The 13,623-nt window shown below is 45.8% G+C and overlaps 3 protein-coding genes across 5 annotated transcripts; 2 read left to right on the top strand and 1 right to left on the bottom strand.

Moving 5' to 3' along the window:
- The first annotated feature begins 162 nt into the window (after positions 1 to 162).
- On the top strand, positions 163 to 5,354 carry LOC112902025 (AP2-like ethylene-responsive transcription factor At1g79700). Its single transcript, XM_025970921.1, has 7 exons — positions 163 to 842; positions 1,440 to 1,525; positions 1,955 to 1,963; positions 2,093 to 2,181; positions 2,555 to 2,679; positions 3,169 to 3,245; positions 4,459 to 5,354. Exons 1-7 carry the CDS (start codon positions 571 to 573, stop codon positions 5,058 to 5,060), a joined length of 1,260 nt encoding a protein of 419 aa, XP_025826706.1. The 5' UTR covers positions 163 to 570; the 3' UTR covers positions 5,061 to 5,354.
- A 294-nt stretch (positions 5,355 to 5,648) lies between these two features.
- LOC112902497 (ELMO domain-containing protein A-like) lies at positions 5,649 to 9,395 on the bottom strand. Of its 3 annotated transcripts, none has more exons than XM_025971621.1 (11): positions 9,258 to 9,395; positions 8,953 to 9,098; positions 8,224 to 8,385; positions 8,032 to 8,140; positions 7,507 to 7,619; positions 6,922 to 6,990; positions 6,639 to 6,754; positions 6,501 to 6,555; positions 6,290 to 6,410; positions 6,005 to 6,147; positions 5,649 to 5,911 (listed from the first exon to the last, which is right to left on the bottom strand). In XM_025971621.1, the coding sequence occupies exons 3-11, from the start codon at positions 8,359 to 8,361 to the stop codon at positions 5,810 to 5,812; spliced, it is 966 nt and encodes a 321-aa protein (XP_025827406.1). In that variant the 5' UTR covers positions 8,362 to 8,385; positions 8,953 to 9,098; positions 9,258 to 9,395; the 3' UTR covers positions 5,649 to 5,809. The 3 variants fall into 3 exon arrangements, with proteins under 3 accessions (XP_025827406.1, XP_025827408.1, XP_025827407.1); XM_025971623.1 differs by lacking the exon at positions 9,258 to 9,395 and adding an exon at positions 8,458 to 8,537 and having other exon boundaries at positions 8,224 to 8,390; positions 8,953 to 9,094; XM_025971622.1 differs by lacking the exon at positions 9,258 to 9,395 and having other exon boundaries at positions 8,224 to 8,390; positions 8,953 to 9,099.
- Positions 9,396 to 9,548: 153 nt separating this feature from the next.
- On the top strand, positions 9,549 to 10,604 carry LOC112902536 (GDSL esterase/lipase At1g71250-like). Its single transcript, XM_025971657.1, has 2 exons — positions 9,549 to 9,893; positions 9,996 to 10,604. The coding sequence occupies exons 1-2, from the start codon at positions 9,549 to 9,551 to the stop codon at positions 10,224 to 10,226; spliced, it is 576 nt and encodes a 191-aa protein (XP_025827442.1). The 3' UTR covers positions 10,227 to 10,604.
- The last annotated feature ends 3,019 nt before the right edge of the window (positions 10,605 to 13,623 follow it).

Below are 13,623 nucleotides of genomic sequence, written 5' to 3'. Positions count from 1 at the left end.
AAACTCACTCACTCTTCAAAAAAAAGAAAAAAAAACCTACCACGACGGAGACATGAATGAGCTTCGTCACGCTCAAATTAGATACACACAATACAGAAATTTACCAAAACAAAAAAAAAACTGTTACCAGGCTCTCTCTTTTTCCTAATTTGAAAAAAAAGGTCCTCCTAATTTCGTCTTACACCGACAGTTTGAAGCCAGGCTGCTCATTGTTCGATGGAGTGACTGATTTTCCAGGCCACGGTGATCTGTTTGTTACCTGCACTGCACGCGTAGGCCGCCGCGCAGCACGGTGAAAACGGCAGCAACTGGTTGCCAGGCGAGCAAGATTACAGCAGCATAACAATTAACAGGGTGTCTTCATGTTTTACCAGCACAGCAGTAACGGGGCGGAGCGGAGATCCATCCATCTTGACCAAAACCCCACCGCCGCCTCTTGTCCTGCGCCCGCGCTATAAAACCTCCCTGCTGCATCCATCTCGCCGGCGAGGACCGACGGGGGAGCCAGTAGACGTCCTACGGAAACACGCTGCGTCCCCCGCCGCTCAGAGACGGAGGCAGAGATCGATCATGGAGAGAAGATCTCCTCAGCCATCTCCGCCCCCTGTTTCCTCCCCTCCGTCGTCCTCCTCGTCCTCCTCCATCTCCATCGAGGAAATTCCTACCCGCAAGAGGGCCAGGGCGAGGGCCAGGACCCAGGCCAAGGGCGCCGACAAGCCCAAGAGGCCCCGCAAAGAGGCGCCCCGCCAGACCCAGAGCAAGGAGGACCCCGCCGATCCTGCTCCCAATGCCGCCGCCGCCGCCAGCGGCAAGAGGAGCTCCGTCTACAGGGGAGTCACCAGGTACGCGTCTCGCCATCGGCATGCCGCTGTCCTACCCGTCCCACCTCCTGATTCCGATCGCCATCGCTGCTCCCCTCGATCCCAATCGCAATTCTCCGCGGGGCCTGCATTGCTGCCAGGTCTGTCCAACCAAAGCAATTCAGATTTCAGAAATAGTGGGAGGAGTATCTATCTGATCCCCAGCCCTCAACTGCACAGAGTTGCTTCCTTCTGTTTGCAATTGCTTCCGACGCGAAATCTCCGCTTGCATGTTTCATCCATCGATTCTGGACCGCAAGCTGTCAGTTCCTGTTTGCTCTGCTCATCTTTACGGAGTTCTGAGCGCCAAGCTCTCTCTTTTTTTTTAGTAAAAAAAAAACTGTCTCTTTCTCTCTGTTCTTGTTATATTTCCACGCTAGGAGAGGTCGTTTTCTGATAGCTAGGAAGTAGGAAGTTAGTTCATCTGCTTTACTGCCAGCCGTCTTGTGGTGCTCGGTTTCTTTGATTTCTTTTCCCCCCTCTTCTCCTTGTTGTAAGGAGAGCGCTGCAAATTTCTTTTGTAAATTAATGCTGCTGCTTCTCACCCACATACGCGTCGCGTTGCATGCGTGTAAACAGGCACAGGTGGACTGGCAGGTTCGAGGCCCATCTCTGGGACAAGCACTGCCTCACCTCCCTCCAGAACAAGAAGAAAGGCAGGCAAGGTGTGTATTTGCTCCTTGTATCACAAATGCATGTACACTCACTTGAAACTTGAAAGGGACATGGAAATGATTTTCTACATATTCTAGTCATATTCTTTTTCTTCTGAAAAATGGTTCTTTTTTATCTTACTTTTTTTCAAAAGGAAAACAAAAATTCCAATACGAGGATTGAGCACTGAGCAGTAATACCTACCAATAGAAACCCAAACAATTAAGGTCCTTTGTCCTCTGCAAGGATCCTGATGCATCTGCCAGTAGTACAGAGCTTATTTCAAGAGTGCACCGAATTTCTTAAGGCTGACATTCTGATCAGGCTTTGTTTACCTCCTTTTCTTTCTGCTATCTTTGGTGGGGGCCCTTGCCTGGTGATCTGCATGTGACTGTGATCTACTACCGCTTGCTGCTGTACTGGGTGCCCCTACTCAATAGTCTATTTGGGTAAGTCCCACATTTTACTAAATATATCTAAGCTGCCTTTGCCAGATTCATGTTACTTGTCGCCAGATCATGGTGTGGTCTGCATCCTTGTCTTGCTATGAAAACCAATTAATTGTCCACGATCTGCAGGGGCCTACGATACTGAGGAGGCAGCTGCTCGTGCATATGACCTTGCAGCTCTCAAATACTGGGGTCCTGAAACGGTCCTGAATTTCCCAGTAAGTTCCTGCATGCTCCTAGAAAATATTTTTTCTCCAATCTGTCAAGAGTTCATATTGTTAGCAGAGACAGAGGGCGAACTGAAAATGGCTTCTTTTGTGCTCAATTATTTATGAACAAGACACCAGCTAGCAATAAATTTAGATGACATGAAGCGATGAGCTCAGAGCTCACCACCTCTGTCGTCTTGTTACAACTAGTAGGAAACATGTCATTATGCAAACACAGACAAGACTAGCTTCATTAATGTGCGGTCGTAAGCAAGCAGGGGTAGTAACTGGCCGTCAAAGTCTGTTTGCATTTGGTACATGCATGTTAACTATGTTAGTAGATGACATCAATCGACTAAGATTGGTAATTTGATTGATGCAGGCGGAGGATTACTCGGGCGAGATGTCTGAGATGGAGGGGGTGTCGCGGGAGGAGTACCTGGCCTCCCTCCGCCGCCGGAGCAGCGGCTTCTCCAGAGGGGTCTCCAAGTACAGAGGCGTCGCCAGGTACTACTTAATCACCAGCATTCAAATTAAAACCCCTCACTTATTATAGATTTCTGGTTCAACTAGCACATGCAGCAGCCAGCAATGTTCATCAAACACACCTGCAAAACTGTGCAACCCAAGTACCAAAAATGGAACTGAGAATGGGGTCCAGTCCAGAGTGCAGGCTGACTCAAAGGCAGAAACCTTTCTGCTGTAGTATTCTCTATTCCGCTGACACGGCATGTTGGAGAAGAGGTCCACCTGTAACGTGACTGCCATGCATCACCTGGGCCTATGACACGTCACACGCCAGCCATGTCATGCATGCATGACACATCAGCATTGTTCACCTAGAAGTGCCAGCTCTGTACTGCATGCACCACTTAGTTTTGAACCCAGTGCATCACTCGTTATCTCTCCTCATTGTTCAGAGATGCATGTCTTGAGATTCATTCAGTATAAGTTAAAATAATGAGATTTCAATATTCTTATTGTTTTGATGATCAGGCATCACCACAACGGGAGGTGGGAGGCGCGGATTGGGCGAGTCTTTGGGAACAAGTACCTCTACTTAGGAACATTCGGTATGGGCTTGTGTACTATACTCCCCAAAAATGTTTATAGTTGCATGCTCTTTGCATTTCTTTTAACAAGTTAGCTTATGCCAGCATTTAAGGGCTACTCTTGTTTGTTGTAGAATTGTCCTACTTACTGTCAGGGCCACCTAACTCTAACCAGTTTTTATGAAGGTTCATCGACCTAACTTCTACACAATTGAATGGCTCGTATTTCTTAGTTTCCCTTGAATGCAGACTAGCCAATCCCCTTGTATACTGTCCTATTCAGATATGAGTGATCCTAACTACTATGTCGCTTTTCTAAATGAAAAACAAAGAAAAAAACAGTGAATCTGATCATCTATCAAATCAGATCATACTAGGGAGCATAATACTGGTGCACTTTTCCTGGGGCCAAAAAAAAAAGTCCTTTTCTTGATTGTCAAGATCAAGACCATAAGACCAAGATACTCTCATGTAAGCAATCCCCAGAAATTTGCTCCTTCAGAAGTCCAACTTGCCTAAAAATTAGTAGCATAAAACAGGCAAGCTGTTGGCTAATTAGTAGCCAAAACTACATGGTTTCCAAACTCATGTGACACGCACGTGGCGCGAGTAGTCACCACTCACCTGCCATCCACTGCCAGTTGCAGTAATAATAAGATGGTACCTAGGGATCTTCAATTCATCAGCACTGCCGGCCTTTTGTTTTTTCACTTGCCTGCGTGACTCAGCACCAGCAGCCAGTGATCTCTTCACGTGCATCAAGCATGCCCTGTGTGGCTGTGTCAAAACTAGATCAAGATTCAAGATCCAGACCACAGATTTGCTTTCACCGCTATTACCATCATAAAAGGTCAGTGATAGAGGAAAACACAGAGGTTAACTACTTGCACTGAGATTGGACATGTCCAGTGACTGGCACATGTGAAAGGAAGCGGCCACCGTCCATTCAAATTAGTGAATAGCCATTGTCTGCAATTCAGTATCTCCTATTAGGACAACAGTGCCCGAATGATCATCTCCTGCATGTTGTATTCTCAAACCAACAAAAATATACATTCACCAGAATCTGCCACCTAGTATTTGTCTTACTTTCCGGATGCACTGTACTCTAAGGACAATGACACTTGAACAAATTTCACATTGTCGAATTTCTCAAGATATTAGTCAATGCATCATGTCTAAACTTACAAAAATGCACTCATTCAGACAAACTTACATCATTCTCTTCCTGCAGACACTCAAGAGGAGGCAGCCAAGGCCTATGATCTTGCAGCGATTGAATACCGAGGTGCCAATGCTGTAACCAACTTCGACATTAGCTGCTACCTGGACCACCCGTTGTTACTGGCGCAGCTCCAGCAGGAGCCACAAGTGGTGCCAGCACTCAACCAAGAACCTCAACCTGATCAGAGTGAAACTACAGTCCAAGAGTCTGATTCAAGTGAAGCGAAGACACCTGATGACAATGCAGAGCCTGACGATAATGCAGAGCCTGATGCTAATGCACAGCCTGATGACAATGCAGAGCCCCTCACAGTCGACGCTGTCATTGAAGAGAGCTTATGGAGCCCTTGCATGGATTACGAGCTGGATATCATGTCAAGATCTAACTTTGGCAGCTCAATCAACCTGAGCGAGTGGTTCACTGATGCAGACTTTGGCAGCGACATTGGGTGCCTGTTCGATGGGTGTTCTGCAGTTGATGAAGGCAGCAAGGATGGTGTAGGTCTGGCAGATTTCAGCTTGTTTGAAGAAGGAGATGGTAAGCAAAAGGATGTTATTTCAGATATGGAAGAGGGAATACATCCTTCAACGATGATCAGTGTGTGCAATTGATCTTGAAACCTACGCGTGCTGTCTGTGGGATGCGAGATATCCAAAAAGGTTTTCACTTTTCAGGTGTCCTTTCTTGGGTATACTTGATTTGTCCAATGTCATAATGCCACTACTGCAAAGAAGCTGAACTTCTTGTAGAAAGCCCCATGGCATTTAGCTTGGCATTAGACAAATGTGTTAATGTTCTTTGATTCTTTGAATTTGCTCCAGGCTGCTTGACTAACCTTGAGAGATTGTCTCACTTAGCCTAGAATCAACTAATCACATCCTGATGAATCTGAAATGTGGTTTGAATGGTTGTGTAGCATCACAGTTTTGCATGGCAGTGCTGCCAATGCAGCACATATTTGTGCGTTTCAACAGTTACAAGGCCGGAACCCTAATAGCTCCAGCTTAAGGAACATAGCTTCTTCTTTTTTTTTAGAATTAATCTTGACAGAAGACCGTATAATTTTTATTCCATACATGTGACATTTTTTTTTCAAAAGCTGATAGTTTACCGAGAGCTACTTAAAAGACAATAGGAAGTTGTCGACGAGTCCCCCCCAAGGCAATCATATATGAGGTGGAACATACACCAGTATCACATATCGATGTCAAAACTTGTTGATAAGTAAATTCTTTTCGAGGCGTCATACATGAATACACAGAGTATACATCTTCAACGTCCAGTAAAAGAATGGAAAGCAAATTTAAACAACCTATTCACGGCGTAAAAGTATCTCTTTTCCTGCTAAGTACAAACAGGACTACCTTTTTAGCATTCTGAATGATGGCAAGTCTTGAACGCTAGAAATGCACCCCATAGTAAGCTCTTTCTCTAATTGAACTCGTGTAGACTTCAGAACCTCCTGTAAAATGGAAATAATCATCAACTCAAACAAGGTGTTGAAATGGAAAATGATTAGCATGCATAGATTATTGTCTAAGTGAACAATGCTCACATTGAATTCCATATAACTAGCTCGCCTTGCAAGCCATTGAGCATCAAGCACCTGAAATGCTACACAAAAAAGGTTATCGAAGGCTGCCTCGTCATCTTCAAGTAGTTGAACGAAGTGGACACCAGCTTTTGTACTAATTTTTCCTACAAAGTGATATAGCGGATAAGATTTAGTTCTTCATTGATTGCCTGCTTACGGACCAAATTCCAGAGGCAGTGGAACCATGGCGGGAAAATGAATCCGAATGAATACTAAAAGTATTTAGCAGACATTGCAATAAATCACCTGATTGTAAATCCAGCATTTGAACTAACATATAAGATATGTTTACACCACCTGCTGCGAAAGGATACTCCCACTCAGCTCTCTTACCCTCGGCCTTGTGCAGTAACCTATGAAAGGAATCCTGCATATAAACTACAGAGGTTAAACACAACAGGGTCACCCATTAATGGCCGATTTATATAGTAAGTGTTCAGGATGGATAGAAACATACTGGATAATTTCTGGCAAAGTATATTAGGTTCTCCAAGGACAGGAACCCACCTGCCCTGCAAGTTCAGCATACAACTCATATTGGTTCAAGTGGTGCCAACATAATGCATGATAATTTATCATGAAATTTCATAGGAACCTAAAATCTGTTGATGGGTCAGAGTTTTGCCAGCCCATGTCCTTCCACAGATCTGATTTTAGAGGAGGAAGTTGTCGGTTAGGATAAGCTAACCTCCAAAGTTCTTTCAGAGCATCCTGTAACAGAAAAAAGATATTACCTTTTCTGATCAACACTGCCTTGTCAGTCACGAATCAGCATATCAAATCTATTGTATTTATCCCATTCCTCCAGGTAGAAAATTAGCATTCACTTGATAGGAGAAAAGTAAACCATAAAGGTAAACTATATAGAGAACCAGAACCTGGTGCTTGACAGAGGAGCAGTCATATGGCACATCTAACCTTTGTCTCAACAATTTCAATCTTTCTACCTGCAAAGTTAGCGAAACTGTTAAATACCAGAAAACAGTAACTTAACAAAGTTGAGCAATGTAAACACTACTTTAGGAACTGAGAAGGAAGTCAAGAATAATGTGCCTAAACTTGCTCTCTAAAAGAAATTAAGATTAAGGGAAGAAGGATTGCTTTGTTTTCCTTTAGACACATGCATGCCAGCATCCAAGGAGAAAGTCAATTAAGAAAAGAAATTAACAACAGATGTGAAATGGATACACTCATACACCAACATTTGCAATAAGGTAAAGAAATAAGGACATGTTGATGCAGGGCAAGAAAAGGTTTTACTTTAAGCACAATCAACTCATCCAAGAACTTAAGCTTGAAGCTGTTGGGGAAATATAACTAATATCAAATTTCTCCTTACTAATAACAAAATCTCCTGATAGCATACTGCTATACAAACTCATGCTATCAATAGAAGGATTCCCTTCCCTTTCTGTTGTACATCAGTTCAAATGAAAATAGGACTTTTGTAAGCACCACTGTACCTGTAATGGACTGAGATTAAGTGGAACTGTTTGTCCATTTTGTGAACTTTGGGGAGCAGAAGAGCAACCAAAAAGCCTTGCAATCAAAGATCCAAATTCAGAAAGAGCATTTACTGCATAGAGAGGAACGGTTTTTTTCAGAGCAGTACTTCAGAATGGCATGAGTGACAATTGTAAGTGCAGCGTATTAATCAGAAAAGAATGGCAAAAGTGAATTTAAACACAAATGATAAATAGATGTTTTAGATATAATCAAATCTTTAAACTAGGGGATCTTGTATATAGAATGCATTATACATTTTCTTATCAATAAATGGATCATCTGGTGCCCAAAGCATTAAGAAATAAAAATGTGAGCGAAGTGGATATTTTCAGAAATAGAATTACCAGAAGCACCCAAGTGATAACTCATAAATACATGGACTAGGATGAAAGAATTTATCAAGTAGGACTGTAGGAGTGAAATCTTTTGTATACATGTAAGGAGGACACTATAGCATTAACATCTAGCTCTTCTTGAATTACCTATCTTTCTTGCAGATTGAGCAATAAAAATTGACAGAAGATGCGCCCAACGAAGGCACTCCTCTCTTGTCCCATCCCAGAAATCTGACCGTGTAGCAGGCTCATATCTCTGCAAATAAAAAGAAAGGGCATACTGAAAAAACATGAACTAAAAAGTTGGTCGATGGCCCAAGCATTGGAGGAGTTACTAACCTTGTTTTTTTCTTCATGAGGACCATTTCCTAGAAGAGGTTCTGTTACAGGATCTGATACTGTTGTCTCCATTCGTTTTTCACTTGTTTTATCAGATTCAGAACTGCAAGGCCTTCGTTTTATAGCTTTTGAGGCCATACTAGCTGGCTGTATGAAGCATGCCTGCACCGAGAGAAAATGGAGCAATATCAGAAAGTATACATCGAAAACAACTATAACCAATAAGAGCAATACCAAACTAACGAATATTCTTTGGTCAGCAAGAATCCCAGGAATAGTTTAGAGGTTCAGCACAAATTGAACCATAGGGAGAGCTGACATAGAAAAGTTGACAGTTCAGTAAAGTTTGACGAACCAAATTCGTAGTGAAAATTTTTTTACCTAAAATTACATAGAGAAACAAATCAATACGAGCAAATTTAAGCCATGGTATTGAACGAATTGGAGCACCTAGCTGCAATCGAATTTACGCCCAATTACTGAAGACGCTGGAAGCAATTTTAACTAACTCGCAGCTACTTGGTCCAACAAATGGCAGCCAGCCTCCTTGACATCAAAATTCGCAAATTTAGACCCTTCTTATCATCACAAAGGAAGCTACTGGGGATCGTCTCGTTGAAATCTAGGGAAAGGCCAGAATAGGTCGCCTCCACCGACCAAGTTTGCATGAAATTTCTCCAAGAAAAAGAAAGTAACTAGCGGCATTGCATCAGATCGCGATTCGCTTACCTTGCTAATCGCCAGTGTTCGCCGCCCAACTGAAACCCGATTCCTCAGTCCCCGTGCTTTGTCTTCCTCCCCCTTTCCTCCGCGAGGTCAGAGGAGAGGAGCGTCGGTGTCAGAGATTCAGAGATCCCCACCTGCACGGCACGGCTCTGCGATTTGCACACGACGGTAATTTCCATTCATTAAAGGGGTGTTTAAAAAAATATGTCATGAGACATGCTATACTACTAGGTGCCCCCCTGGCAAAACACGAAATCACACGTGACCCCTGCACTTTCCGCTCCGAGAAGACGAGGCGTGGGCCCCACCTGTCAGTTGGCAGCACGGTTTCAACCCCGCCGCGAACGCCACCAACCGGTTCGCGCCACAACGCCCCAGGCATGGCGCTCCTCCTCTTCCTCTTCGTCCTACTCTGCTTCGCCGCCGCCGCGGCTGAGTCATCTCGTTCTCCGGCCACCTCGCTCTTCGTCCTCGGTGACTCCACCGTCAGCTGCTCAACCAGCATTCTCCCCCTCAACCTCACCGCACCCTCCCTCCCCGCCGGCCCGTGCCTCTTCCCCTCCGCCCGCCTCCTCCTCCCCGACCACCTCGCCGCCAAGATGGGCCTTTCACCGCCGCCCCTCATCTCCACCCTCAACGGCACCGCGGCCGCCGCGGCCAGGGGCGTCAAATTCGGCGGCCAGTACGGCGACCGCGGGATGTTCCGCATGGGCGCCGTCGGGCAGCAGCTCCGCCTGGCCGCCGAGACGCTGCAGCTCGAGGCGGGCACTCCGCAGGACGCCTCGGCCGCCGCGGCGGGCGCGGTGTTCGTCCTGTCCTTCGGGACCGACGCCTACGCGCGCCTGCTCGCGTGCGGGCCCGCCGAGGCCGACGCCGCAGCGCCCAAGCACGGCCGCCGCGGGCTCGGGCGCCTCCTCGCCGACCGCATCGCCCGCGCCGTCTCAGTACCGTGATGGATTCCTCCCCCCAAAAAAAATAAAACCTTTTTCAGCTGAAAAAAATCTTCGGGGACGAGCATTTTGACGGTGCGCGCGCGGTGTGTACAGGAGCTGTACGAGGCGGACGTGAGGAGGGTGGCGGTGATGGGGGTGGCGCCGCTGGGGTGCGCGCCGCGCGTCATGTGGGAGGGGCCGCGCGGTCTGGGCGGCGGCCGCGGCTGCGTGGAGGAGGCGAACGAGCTGATCGAGGGGTACAACGCGATCCAAAACAGGGGGTTTACTGGACAATACCGATCCGAAATAGGGGTTTTAATAGAAAATACTGGTCGCGATTATTAATTGCAATCCGATTCAGGGGTTTTCTGCAAAGATGCGTAATGGTGTTTTCCGAAAAATGCCAGGTAGCAGGAGCAGCCGCCGGCGCCAGCCCACAGGCATCGCCGTCTCCGGCAACCTACGCAACCGTCGGTCGGAATCGCGGCCTTTCAACTGGAGCCACCCTCGCCGCCTGCCCGCAAGGGCACCAGCCCACCATGGACATTGGACAAGGGCAAGAAGAAGAAAGTGGCTGATGACGAGAAGCCATGGAAGGTGAGCAGTCGGCCGGCCTGCGGCGTGCTGCTCTCATCACCCTAGGTCCTGGCCGCCCTCATCTGTTTTCCACCTCGATCGCCGGCCCTCACCACACGGCCGTGGCCGGTGACATTGTTTCCCCTAGCTATCTTCTTCCACATCCATCAGGCAAATCGGTCAAAGGAAGATGCAATTGGACCAGCTGCTGGTGCTCAGCATTTCTTTAGCTTGAGTCACAAGAAGTAATCATACAGATCTCCAATCACGCGAAATGACACCAAGTAGGAAATCGACAGAAATCAAGATCATATTAAAAAGGATGGCTCTCCGTCACCTGATCATGCCATGAATTGTAAACCACTCGGTCAAGAAGCTCCACCTCGGACAACTGTTGTGGAGGAAGCTAAGTAAAAAGCTAGCGGCGGTGCTAGCTTTAATTGGAAGTATCTCTGATCTTGTGAAGATGAGAGATATCTTTGACTGATCCCCCCTTTAATTTGGCCTTTGTCCAAGTATTGTGCTTCGTTGTTGGAAAGAACAACGACATAATGGTGGCCGTCCATTTCGTTAAATCATGGAAAAGAAAGGGCAGAACATGTCCTGAATCCAACTAGCACGCATAAGGAAGCATGTCTCAGTGCACCTGCAGTACTGCAAACGATGCATATCCCTTCATTTCATACTTCAAACCCATTCCATCATCTAAACCCACACTGCTTCCAGCTCTCCCATATTCAGGTCTTCCTTCAGCTTCTTCGTCTGTTCGCTACATCGGAGTTCCAGGTCCCAGGGTTGTTCATCATCCTGCACATCAGTTCAGGTGCAGTTCAATTGGTCTGTACTTGTGCATCAGCTTTCCACTAAATTCGTCGAGTTCGTCCAGCTTGCCTTTTGGGCATTATATTTTAGCCGGTTCTTCAACATATTCAATATGTGCATGCCCCCCTAGTTAATTCATAAAATCTACTCCACGGCAAACTGAAACCATACTGAATTCCTTAGTTTCCAGTCTCCACATGGCAGCACAACTGACAATGTTTAGAACAGTAAACTTCTTATCACCATTCCAAAGTTTTCACTTCCTTTTGTGAACTATTTACACATTTGAAAAGTGACAATTATTAGTAACTGATAACAAATCGAACAACTTCACCGATCGAAACAAACCCCTGGTAATCTTTTTGGTGTTCTTTCACCCAACCAGCCTGCTGAAGTAGCACAATTTTCATGCTACCCTGGCAAACGTGCTCACATGTGTTACCACTGGATCTAGGGGTCCACCCTGTTGCTCTCAAACCAGTGTTTCTGTCTTATGAACATGGTTTGTCTTAATAAAGACCTAACAATCCAAAAGCACATGTTTTGTCTTATCATATGATTGGTCTCCCTTGTCCATGAATTGAGCTTTCTCACCGAAAAGGACATGACATAAACAATGGTCCTTGCTGATCAATCATGGAAACAAACAGGTACCTGTTCTCGCTTGTGCTGCTTGTCAGATACAGTAAAATTCGCAGTGCGATTGCAGAAGATGGATTAAAAAACAAAGGAATTGATTTCCGTTGGTAAGCTAGTCCTCGCCTCCAATCCAACTCCCACCGGCACAACTTGACCGGAGCCAACAAGTCATCGGCATAAAGGACGAGCAGGATTGGCGACGGTTCCGAACATCAGAGCACGCGAATCATGCTGTATCTCCGATGTGCTTGTCATCTGAGACGAATTGATGCTCGTAGCTTAAGAGGGAAAGAGGATAAATTATATAAAACTAAAACCTTAACTTATAATTGTGAAATCCTAATGTATAGTCATTCCTACCCTAGAACTAATATAAGAAAGTAAAGTAAGGTACATAAGTGGCAAGTATGAAATGTGGAAATGTAAAGAAAGAAATACGAGGAACCAAACTTTTGAGACGAGTATTTATCCCGTGGTATTGATAGGTACTGAACCACCACTAGTCCACGATGTTGAAGCACTCACAAAGAGTACTGCTTTCCGATCATCAAATCTCTTCCGAGACACCCCTTGACTTGCCATAAAGGTTCGGCCACTAAAGCTCACGCCAAGTTCTCCGGTCACCTTGATGCCGTCTTCACTACAGAGCTTCCCACGAAGGAGAGGTCTTTTCATCCCCGCACAAAGCCATTGTCGCCGCTCCACACCAAGCCGGAGGGTCGAAGACTTGTCAGTGAGCCACACAGATTCGAAGGGACTGGCACGACAAGATTACAGCGGTAGTTCACTCTGGAACTATGCACAAGACAGCAACAAGCTAACCTAGCGCTAACACTCTCATAGCATGTGTTAAAGCTTACGGATGTAATCAATAACCACTTAGGTGACTTGGAGAACTTCTTCAGAGTCTAGTTGCTTCTTACGAACTCTAACAACCTCAAATGATCCAGGATGAGACGTTTATATAGGCTAGAAAGCCAGTCACAGCCGTTACCTGACTTTTTTCTAAAAAGGCTTAAAGCGTCAGTTAAACCTGTCGCCACCGTCGGTTTAATCGGTCACACTGAGCATGCATGGTACCTGTTGAACTCCAGCTGACTGCTTCTGCTGTCATCCTTGTACTGACCGGTGTCGGTTCAATCGGCACTGAAGATATTGTCGAGCCAGCCATCTGCAACTCCAAAAACTCTTCTCTTCTGCAACATTGAAGTAATAATGCACCGATGTCTTTTTTGACCGTCAGTTCAACCGGTGCTGAAGCCACTTTTTCCCAAAACCTTCTGGAGCTTATGTGCATATAATTATAGCAAATTGATACTGCACCGACGCTTACTGTGGCAGAACCAACCTGAATTACACCGGCTCAAGTACGCGAGTCCTCTCTGGAGGGCTACCTCGTGCTTCAAACGGTATAATCCTATTGGCCTGTCGGGTAACGTCCCGATAAACCACCGAACGCAGGATCCAACAAGGTACCTCACACGAAGGTGAGTCCAGAGATATAAATGCCAATACATTTTACACCACAGGCAGATATATTACAAAAATTATACAAAGCATCAGTAGCTCCCACTAAGAGGAGATTATTACAAAACAGGTTTAAGTTATAAGTCAAAGCAGCGGAGTTTAAAAGCGTAAACATTGTACACGTCGTTATTACAGATATCATGCTAGCCCTGGCATGATATCACTCGGCGGAATCTGT

Source organism: Panicum hallii, chromosome 8 (assembly GCF_002211085.1).
Source record: "Panicum hallii strain FIL2 chromosome 8, PHallii_v3.1, whole genome shotgun sequence".
Classification (NCBI taxonomy): domain Eukaryota; kingdom Viridiplantae; phylum Streptophyta; class Magnoliopsida; order Poales; family Poaceae; genus Panicum; species Panicum hallii.
The sequence above is the reverse complement of the archived record's forward strand: the minus strand, read 5'-3'. Positions and strand labels throughout refer to the sequence as shown.